Source organism: Anneissia japonica, unplaced genomic scaffold (genome assembly GCF_011630105.1).
Source record: "Anneissia japonica isolate Jap-2015-1 unplaced genomic scaffold, ASM1163010v1 scaffold287709_len1912824_cov184, whole genome shotgun sequence".
NCBI lineage: Eukaryota > Metazoa > Echinodermata > Crinoidea > Comatulida > Comatulidae > Anneissia > Anneissia japonica.
This window is the reverse complement of record NW_022751466.1, coordinates 1,147,735-1,159,239: the sequence shown is the minus strand read 5'-3', so window position 1 is coordinate 1,159,239 and position 11,505 is coordinate 1,147,735. Positions and strand designations below refer to the sequence as shown.

The 11,505-nt window shown below is 36.9% G+C and overlaps 1 protein-coding gene across 3 annotated transcripts in view; it reads left to right on the top strand.

Annotated features, from left to right (window-relative positions):
• The window catches only part of LOC117121693 (CRAL-TRIO domain-containing protein C3H8.02-like), a 14,405-nt gene extending 3,805 nt beyond the window's left edge, over window positions 1-10,600 (top strand). The window contains exons 1-5 of one of the 3 annotated variants that reach the window (XM_033266975.1): window positions 2,080-2,314; window positions 4,913-5,049; window positions 6,312-6,456; window positions 8,714-8,891; window positions 9,321-10,600. In XM_033266975.1, the coding sequence (XP_033122866.1) occupies window positions 4,943-5,049; window positions 6,312-6,456; window positions 8,714-8,891; window positions 9,321-9,880 (990 nt within the window). In that variant the 5' untranslated portion in view covers window positions 2,080-2,314; window positions 4,913-4,942 and the 3' untranslated portion in view covers window positions 9,881-10,600. Of the gene's footprint in view, window positions 1-2,079; window positions 2,348-4,912; window positions 5,050-6,311; window positions 6,457-8,713; window positions 8,892-9,320 lie in introns of those variants that run through there. The other 2 variants (XM_033266977.1, XM_033266976.1) reach the window with 2 other exon arrangements.
• Window positions 10,601-11,505: the final 905 nt, after the last annotated feature.

The window sequence follows — 11,505 nt, the reverse complement described above, 5'->3', positions numbered from 1 at the left end:
TTGGTGTACACGGAATAGGTTTCATGACATGGTTCCAGTGCTTTGGTTGGTCGATACAAACTTAATAGTATTAACTATATAGACACCTTATGCACAAAATGAATATTTTACAGTACTATATTTATATCGTTTTATAAAGTACAATAAAATTGCTATCATTGCTGTCTACGCTCGTTTTAATTTGTTTTGGTTTCATAGCAAACTCAACAATGAAACCCCAAAAGCTCTGAATGTATGACAGAAGATTTTATGGCATACAACAATCACTCTCATCAATAATTATTCAAACTTATTTACCTATTAATAGAATGAATAAATAAATTATATTTCCAATAACTATCACAACCTTCACAATCGATAAATCATTAAACCCCATATAAACACAAGAAATAACAAACAGTTATATACCACTGCATCCGCTCGAAAAAAAAAATCCGCTCGAATTCGCTCGGATTGGCCTTCGCTCGAAGTGGCATCCGCTCGAATTGACTTGTTCCTGGGCTGGGACATAAAAGGTTGTTGTTTGTTGTTATTTCGCAATTCGCGACGTCATCAACGAGTACAATACATTCAATCCCGTAACATGATTGGTCTATTTTTATCTAATTTGCATAATGATTTTTCCAACATTTTGCATAATGATTTTCCAACATTTTTGTCTATTTAAAAAAAAGTGTGTAAGTTATGGAGATGGTAACAATCATAAATCGATTATAAATTTAATTATATATTTTTAGACAAAAAATAAACCCTCTTGGCCCACGGCCAATTTTTTTGACACCATGACCATGCGTATGATTAACCTGTAGTGTATATATACGAAGAATTTTTTCTAGTAGGTTGACTAACAGGTACTTGGTGTGGTACTAGGTTTATTGCATTTATGGCTTAGGGGCCGTGGTTTACCTCCCTCCGTTTAGTCATGCTGGATCAGGGGTAGTAAACTCAGCGATCGTGGGTTCGATTCCCACACGGGGCAAGTTTTTTATTTATTTATTTTTTTAAGGTCGTGGGTTCGATTCCCACACGAGCCAGGTTAAAAAAATTTTTTTTTAAGGCAGTTTAGTTGATGGTGGATAATGATAGCAAACCCGGAGGTTGTGGGTTCGGTTCCCACACGAACCCATTTATTTTTTTTAAGGGTGAAGGTGGATAATGAATAGCAAACCTGGTGGTTTTGTGTTCAATTCCCACACGAACCAATTAAAAAAAAATTTTTTAAGGCAGTTTAGTTGATGGTGGATAATGATAGCAAACCTGGAGGTTGTAGGTTCGATTCCCACACGAACCCATTTTTTTTAAGGGTGAAGGTCGATAATGAATAGCTAACCTGGTGGTTGTGTGTTCAATTCCCATACGAACCAATTTTAAAATAAAATTTTTAAGGCAGTTTAGTTGATGGTGGATAATAAATAGCAAACCTGGATGTTGTGTGTTCGATTAACACACGAACCATATTTTTATTTTTTTATTTTATTTTATTTTATTTTTTGCGTGCATAATTCCTAGACAGGGTTGTTAATTCAATTCATATTGAAATTAGTGTTTTGATGGTGATTTTTTTTTCATTCAATGGGAATTCATATATTTTATATGAGAAGAATCTATGAATATTCAGCTTTCCGTTTGCTGGTCGGGGTGGGGGAGGGGAATGAACAACAGGATTTGTTTACCACGCACACACGAAAATAATTTTTTGGTTACCTCAAAATTCCCAGGGATGCAAGCTGTTTTTCAGTCATAACGAAAACATACATGTTGATAATATTGCAGGGATTCGGGGGAGGGGGTAGTGGCTAAAGCTTGTTTATCACCATCTAAATCCATCCCTGACTCACATCATGCATGCAATATGGTGGATCGCATTCGTACGTTTTATGCAGACATTGTGTATACACAGATCGATGTAATCGCATGAGTTGTTTCTGAAAGACATGCTTATTAATTTGATATTACATTTCATTATTCTATGTTAACCGTCTAATATCCTCTTTCAATATAACGACGGCCAACCATTGGATCAAATGTCCATTGAGTGTGCTTGTCGGACAATGGCTATTGTCGGTTGATTCCATTCACCGACATCGTTACTATATCGTCAGATGGGTAGGCTCGTGCAACAAACAAGGATGTCACAATAAAATACGGCTATTATTCAGCGTTTTATTAGTTGACTCTACAATCAAAAAACAAACTAAAAGACACTGAGACTGAATAACGCAAGTGAAGGTGACCAGAATGCGAAACGTTGGGCCTAGGTGACGGACAACTCGGTGCATAAACCAAATCTACCTCTTTGTTTAAGATGATAATGGTACAGTAAATCTATTTTTGATCATTCTGTTTCGTGAGTATATGTGTCGTCTTGTAAAAATTATATAATCTGGATAATATTATGGAAAGGTGAAGTACAGCAGAGAATGGTGTATTGCCTAGGATGACATACAGCTGGATTTTTTTGAATAAGCAAATAGGCTTATAGATCGCCATTGGTATGATTCATCTGATGCCATATTTAACGCATTTTTCAATATCTGGGTGTAACAGCTATAACGGAGAATATTCACAATGATTATGGACGATATAAAAACAATTACACTGATCAGATCCAGTCGTCAAATTGTTTGAATTTTGTGATTTCTCTGGTTCCTATCGATCAGAGGTCGATTTTCTTCCCAGGCTTATGAAATTTGATGGCTATAACTCAAAGTGCAATGCTTTGATATCGACACTTGCTGCCAGACTCGTTTGATGTCCAATCAGAGAAAATAGTTAAAAACCAAACTTAAGAATGTATACATGTGTAAGGGTTGAGCGTTGTTTGCAAGTAATGTGGCCTACAGGGTGCATAGTCACATTACTTGCTACTTTACCATTTCTCGCATCACATTCTAATTAAAATGTAATAAAAAAGAAACACATGTAGGAAATTGTACTATAGGGTAAAATTTTTAAAGCAAAAAATGTATATTTTAGCAAGATTTACGCTGAGTGGAATCCTTTGGTCGCCAGGTGTAAAGTATTTTAGAATGGTGTATATTGATATGACTCGTTGTATCAAGACTATAGGTCAGCATGAATTAGGCACACCAACGACACATTTTAAACCATATATTCGTTAATTTGTTTAGCCGTAGGAAATATTAGTAGGCCTACTATAATTTTGGTACTTGCGTACCTATAGCAACGGAGGTGTTGTAATGGGAATGTGATTTAAATTTCATTAAATTTAAACTGGTGGTGTAGGCCTAATTCTTGTTACAATCAAAATGGTGGAGCATTACAACAGCCATTTATATATTATGCTTTACGGGCCTAAACAATTTCATCATATCGTTGTAACTTAAATTTTGTCATATTTACGAACTGGACAGATAAACCTAACGTAAGCCTCATAGTACCATGTATAAGCGTATGCCTATCAGATTATTCATAATATTCTTTTCACCAAATATTATTGTTCCTATTATTTTATCAAAAGCATTCCTAAGAATTAGGTCGAGTGGTCTTACCATTAATCTTGCATTCCAATGACAAAAGAATAAGAAGAAAAACCAGTATAGCATTTTTTACCTTTGATTTCAACACAGAACAAAGATACGTACTTTGTGTAAGGATAGGCTTATATTGTTATGTGTATTTCATCTTAATAGAATGGAGTTTGTTTTTACTCTACTGTATCCGCCGAATTTTTGTATGCCATTTTGTTGTTTTGTTCCTACGTCACAAGAGGATACGGATGTAAAGGGTAGTCCCGTATTTATTTCTGAACGTATAAGGGAATGAGCTGTTAACTCATCGTACAAACCTCGGCAGTGTGTGGTAGGGTGGTCAGTTCCTTTTCACACCACCTTTTTCCTCCCCAGTAGTGGGTACCCATTATACTCCTGGGTGGAGAGAAACAAACGTATGGCAGTGGCGGATCTAGGATTTAACAATGGGGGTGGGATTAATAATGCGAGGTGCGAAGCACCGAGTTTAGGAGGGGTGGGGGGTGTAGGTTGACGTAGTTTCGGCAAGGGCGCAGATGTGTTTTGAAACCTCAGGACCACCATGGTTGGGCCTGAGGTGAGCAAAGTTTAGGAAACAGTACCTCTAGATGACCGGAGATTCATCATCATGACTTCACCATAGTCAAAATGAATTGCAAACAAATTTCTCATGATCTTGTACCAGCGATTTTCGAAAACCATTGAAATCTAATTAATATGTGGGATGTACCATATAAAATAAAACTTAAAAACATTGTCTTTGATGTACTTACTTTACTACTTCCAAGCTGTGAGTCCGTACATCCACATCAGCCCCACCATTGTTTGGGTGGAGGGGAGAACATTTGAGGAAACAGTACCTCTAGATGCCCGGAAATGAAACTTTTATATAGTAAAATACATCATCACCTCACGATTATACAGTCAAAATCATAAGCGCCAAAAAATGTTCCATGATGTCTTACCAGCGATTTTCGGCAACCATAGAGATGTAATTAATATGTGTGATGTAGGCCTACCATAGAAAATAAAACTTAAAAACTTTGTCTTTAAACATTTTACTATTGAACTTGAAAACATATTTCCCTTTCAATGAAAGCGTCACTGAGTGTTCACACATAGTCCACAGTGTGAACACACATATAACAGTGTGTTCAGACTGTTAGCAGCACACTGTCACTACGTCTTTATTCTGTGTAGACACAGTGCACGCCTCTCCAATTCATCACGATCATGGCCGTCGTCATCATCATCATCATCATCATCATTATTCTTCATCATCATCACACTGATGATATCATATTGATCATAATTACTATCACCATCATCACCACTACTATCACCACCACTTCCGTTGTTATTTAAATTTATAATATCAGCATTCAGAACATTAATAACTTCTAATTATTCTTTGTGCTCAGGTTTTTAAGAAGTGACAACGAACAATCAAGATGGCACCAGAGCCAAGTGAAAAAGATAAGAAAGAGAAGATGGACGAGCTTCTTCGACGCGTGGAAAACGTTGAAGATGAAGAGGGGTTTGCCAAATTGGAAAATACGTAAGTTTGAAAAACTCAAAGGGATGCCTAGCATTTAGGTTGTAGGTTACATCATAATGTAGCTTACAGTGATGTTTTGCTGATTTGTGTATGTTTCTTGTTCAATGTAAACGTCTGTGATTGTATTCAAAGTCTTCCCGATAAACTTATATAGATTTTAGGCAATTACATATGGTGTAATAATAGACAATAAAGGTCCGGGCATTCCACGTGGTATTTCTGCACATCCAATGACATATTACATTTTCATTTAATTTTTGCTAAAATGAAAATAACATTCTGTTATGTAAACTTTTATGAAATATATAAATATACAGTTGCCATATGCTTGCAGACTCATACACGCTTTTGGCTCCCGACGGAGTCCGAACCAAGGGGCCGACTACAGCATCGGTCAGGGTTCCGGAATAAAAGATCTCTGGTAGGGTTCACGGGGAACCAATTATTTTTTTTAATTTTTTTTTTTAGGCGTATTTTGGTCAAAATTGTGCTTTTAGACCACAATATTAGGGATTGGCAATCAAAATAACGTTACTTGAATAGGAAAATTATTATCATTTTTTTAAATTTTTATCCGACGACCTCGTAGTTGTAGTGGCGACGGAAGACAGGGGGTCCAGCCATGTCCGACTGGGGTGGGGGAATTCACCTGCCGCCCGCTGGGGCCACCACTGAGTAACAGATCCAAAGTCAAAATTCAGATCCAAATCCATATCCAAAATAAAAAACGAGGAAAACGAGTCTGTGAATATGAAAAATTTGCCCCAATCAAGATTTGAATGAGAGTCTTTTGCTGTATATGTAGACCCCCTTAACCAACTGGACCACTTTTCACTACAAAGACCCCGACGACGATAAGGATGGGATGTTGATAATGGCGATGGGCAATGGACGATGGAGAACAAAAAACGAAAGTGACGAAAATAATGATGATGAAAATGTTAAATATGTTATTAATGACAACGATAATGATGACGACAATGTTGAGGATATTGTATTAATTTTCCATTATAATTTTATATACATTTTATATAGGCCTATATAAATAATATCCATACTGTATTATACTTATTATTGGAAAAGTTAGGTATGGGTGTACACGCTCTTTAATTTAACCACATGTAAATATACCATTCACACATGTCCCTGAACACGATTCGATTAAAGCCGCAGTGTTTAGTTAACCTCTATACACTTATTGTGTATCGATGAGTTTTCAACGAAATTACTTACAGTGTTGAATTTTAATTATTGCGTTGCAGACGTATGAGATATTTAATCGGTTATGAGTGGGATTTAGAAGAAGCAGAGAGCCGCTTACTCGAAACTATTCAGTGGCGTAAAGAACGGCGACCACTTGAGGCAGACTGTAAATACTGCGAAGATCAGCCGGGATTCCACGCCTGGGTACGTTTATGCACAAATAAGAAATTAACTTTCTTTTAGCCTTCCATCACATTTTCTATTGGGGTGAGACAATGTCCTAAATTTGATCATCTCCCTTTAAATTAACCATTTTTACATAGACTAAAAAATGCCTGTCACTATACGGTGACTTAAACCAGGATCAAGGATTTGAAGTCACTCTTCAACGCATGAATTGTTTAATGTAATCATGTGTGCTCCTAATCAAATGGAGTTTACCTGAGAAGAGTTTGATATGAATTAGACTTAGTAATTACGGTGAATTCTAATTAGCCAATGCAGGTGTAAATGACGACAGTAGCACTGTATGTTTCTGCGTTAAGAACATTCTGGCATGTGCGGATTTCTACAGTATGTATATATTATGAGTAACTTCACAGTAAAAGGACACGCACCAAGCAATTGTTTAGCAAGGTATAACTAAAGATTTTATTGTTATAATATATTTAGATTTTATCATATAAATGAGTACACATATTAAAAATCATTTCATGATCGTACAATTCATAGTAAAAAAAGGATAAATTGACGTACTTTTTAGCCATATTTCACCATACAAACGTGTGACAAAGACTAAAATGTCTAAAATTGGATGTTGTATATAGTTTTTAAATTGTATTATAAGGATGGAACTCATTATTATATGTATAAGAAATATATTGGAAACTAATAAGATAAAACACTAGAAAGAAAAATAAAACCCATTTTTATTAATAAAATATGCAATTTGATGGTTTTTCTAACAGGAGTAACATTTGTATGTCAAAAAAAGTTCAAAATGGCCCAATATTCCTAAAAAGAAATGTTTTAATGTTTATCAAATTGGTGAATATATACAGTAAGAAAACATTAAAAAAAAAATGGTAGGCCTAATGATGCATTTTATTTTTGGTGCATCCACATTGGAAGGTCATTGACCCAAATGTATGTCAAGAACCTGTTCGTCCGTTACAAGGGAATAGGATTTGTAGTGTATTAAAATACAAACATGCATATTTCTTTTGGAAAGATAATTTACTTATCTTATCACATCCCTTTTCCAAAACATTGATATCATATCTTTTGTTCCACAGAGTTTGGCCTAAATCCTCTGTTACTCTATTTTCCTTGAAAATGTCACGATACCGTGTCCATTTACTGTGAAATTACTCACATACAAACCAGTAATATTAGTCATAAAATAGCCAAATATAGTGTTGAACGGACACTCGCTATTTGCCAGGAGAAAGCATTATCACTACCACCATCATTACCACCACCATGATCACCATCAACATCAACAACACTAATGTTATCTTTATCATCACCAATGTAATGTAATGTAGTATCATCATCCTCATCGTAATCTTAGTCGTCAAAAAGTGTCGTTATCTTATATCAAATGTCTAAGCGTAAGGCTTATTTAATGTTAAAAAACAGTAATCCAGACTGGACTACACTGCAATTCACTGTACAGTGGCCTGTTAAAAAAAGATTTATACACCCTACAAAAACTTTAAAATTCTGCAGCTAGACTCATTTTTTCTTGTAAGTCAAGTACACATACATCTCCCCTTATTCATGATCTCCATTGGTTGCCTGTACAGGAAAGAATTAAATTCAAACTTCTCTTTGTTTTCAAGTCACTTTCTTGCGTCTGCCCTTTGTACATATCCAATTTAATATCACTATGTACCCATGTGCGCTTAACAAGATCTTCCAACTCCATCCAACTTGTTCGACCCGTCTACCATAAACGAATTGGTGACAAAACATTCCCTTCAATTTGCTGCCCAACTTTGGAATGGTCTGCCTTATTCTCTCAGATCTTGTGATTCGCTTAGGCAGTTCAAAGCACATCTAAAAGCACACCTTTCTCAATAGTTCCTCTCACCTTGCTTGATCGTTTTTGTTTATTGTTTTCTTTGTTTTCTTTGTTTTCTTATTTTTGTACTGCTTTATTGCATTAGTTAAGTTAGCTCACATGGGTTTGGTTCTATGCAAGATACTCGGGGGGATGTTTCTGACTTATTGTGGAGAGTCGCTTACAGCGCTACGTAACTGAAAAGAAAGGCGCTATCCAAGTAACAAGTAACAAGTAACACTATTTGAATGATATTATTGTCAGTTTACTTTAACTTCCATACCGTACTGCGATATATGCAGATTTAAAAAAAAAAAATTAAATTAAATTAAAAAAGCCCTTGTGTTATAAATAGGATTCCTTAATTACTGCTTAATCGTATTTCTATTTACCTAGCGTCAAGTTGGCCACGATAAGACAGGTAGGCCTGTAATCTACTCCTGCTTTGCACAAGCATCAACTGTACACTACACTGCCGAAGATAATGTGCAGCATCTACTTCACCTGGCGGAGAACGCTAAGAGGAGCATGGGACCGGATGCATATCGATGGGTTTGGGTGCTCGATTGTACAGGTAGGAAACAATTGTATGCAAAATTATTTGAAATGTCGCGGCTGCGCAGCAACTTTTGTATTACTAAATCGTCCAATTTCTAATTTGTTTTAGTGAATTACGATTATCTTTCTATGCCTCTTCGGCGTAGGACTTTTTGATTATACTTCTTGTGATTGGTAATGCTATATATATATCTAAAGCTTATTTCCATAAAATTGCTTCAGCGTCTTAATCGTAATCGTTACACTGCGTAGCAATCATCGACAGAATCGGAAAAGCTCATCGAATAAACCACCGACCAAACAGGGCCACCAAAAGCTACTGACCATAGGTGTAGCGAGTTTATGCAAACAGCTAATACGCTAATCACTAGGTACAGCTGATCATGTAACGTTACACTATTTTCAATTAGAGTATATAACAGTTATACCGATTATTTGTTTCCAGGTATGACACTATCCGCTTGTAATCCTCGCCTTGGCAACGCCGTCAACTCAGCGATGGCTAACCACTATCCAGAACGTCTTGGCCACGTCCTAATTGTCAACCACAGCTGGCTATTTGAAGGTGCATGGAGAGCTATTAAAATTTTCATTCATAAAAACACACTAGCGAAGGCCAGACTAGCGCGAGGGGACAAGATCGAAAAGTGTTTCGAGGAATTCTTTGACCCAAGTTTGGTTCGATGGTTCCTCCAAGAGCTGCGATTAAACAAGCACAAACCAATGCTTCCATCACAGAAAACCTTCTGGAAACCACCAAATGATCCCGACTCGCACGACCCACGGGGTTGCCCCGACTACGTTAAAAAATACCTAAACCCCTATTATAAAGATGTTGTTTTGAAACAGGTAGGGATGACGAAAGCCCAACGGCCTAAGGTTCCCCCTAAGCACGAACCACATCCTAACTATGTTCAAGAAATGCGAGAACGTGCCAAACGACAACATTCAAGAAAATCAGACGATGAGAACATGAACCACGATGAGGATGTATGGATCGACTAAATATCTTAGGGATGACGTATTGACCAACCATACGGTTATACAATCATTTTGTGTACGTGGGAAATTGACTCAACATAATGCTGCTCAAATGAAGAACGATGAATACCAGTTTTAATTAACAAACAACCAATAGCAAAGAAAAAAATCACGAACGTTAAATTAGCTTAGAAAAATAATCTTCCTTAATTTATGTGCAATAATAACAATGTCCTACTTAAATATACGATGAATTTATATTTGATATTATAATTGACCTTAAATTTTTATAATAAATTTTACCACTGAAGATAGGCGTGTAATCATAGGTAAAGATAATGTTGCTATTAATTATTTAATTGATTTGAAACCAATCATTGTTTGGGTGCAGCAACAACTTAAAAATATTTATCAAAGGAGAGAAAAACAGTGGTACAACACTTTTACCGAAACGAGTGTTGTTTGCGCAAAATATGGAAGTATAACTAGAGGGCTGGACTTCGGGAAGTGTAGGCCTAGGCCATAATGTACAGAGAGTGAATGGTGGGGTGGGGTGGGTTGGAGGGAGCGGTAGATGTTTATTAATTAAACGGAAAACGATTTGTGATGTAAACAATGCAAACATTTGGTGGTTAATAAATTTTAATAATTTAGATTAGATGATTTATTAGAATATTTACAAACAATTTAAAGATTTTGTATGTGCATTTGTAACAAATAAATAGATCAAAGTATATGCAAAAATACTAAAATTTTTAACACTGATACTGCTGCATTAGTTAGGAAACCACAGCGCAACCACAAACACTACCAACGCCACAACTTAGCCTTAAGCCGGGCACTCACTACGTCATACGACGGTCGTGCGACCACCTAAGGCGAATCAAACTCCGCTCCCAGTGAGCGCTAGACGATGCGACGTCGTCTGCTGATTGTCGGTGGCAATCTGAACGGATCCGATCCGTTGCGCACCTCGTTGTGGAGTTGTGTTCTGTCGGCAGACGGTCGACCGTTGGGGGCACAGCGAGTGTCCGGCTTAATCTGGCTTAGTTTCATCGCCAAGTCCAAAGTTTCATCATTAAGTTTTCAAAATTGTTTCAGGTCTCCTGTTTAAATTCCTGTATTACATTCTGCCTTGAGTTTTCCCTGAGCTTGGAGATTTGGCGTGCGCTTTATAACCGAAAGGAAAAGGCACAATATAGATGCTCGTACCAGTACCAGTTACATATACAATGACAAACAAAACTAACTAAAAGTTATTCCAATCACACAGGATACAAGATGTACAGTAGGCCTATGGTAAGCCTAAATGTTCGTCTTCACCCTCCTCTGTTTTCGACTGCCTTCTTTTCATTATGATTTTTAAATTTTTGAATTTTATATATTTAAACTCTAAAAAACTGTAAATATCCCGGAGCCGCCTGCAAATAATCTGGACCCGCCCCAATACCTGACAGCCTCGAGAGTGGATTTAAGACGATTTTAAGTTTGATAAATCTGCCTCTTGAGCGGTAGCAGGCCCGTAGCCAGGTCATTTCATGGGGGGGTTCTCTGGGCGTGGGGTCCAGAGGTGGCACCAGGATTTGCCCGGGGGGGGGGGGGCCCCGACGAGGGGCCAGATTTCCCCCACGAAAGCAAAGTGGGCGTGG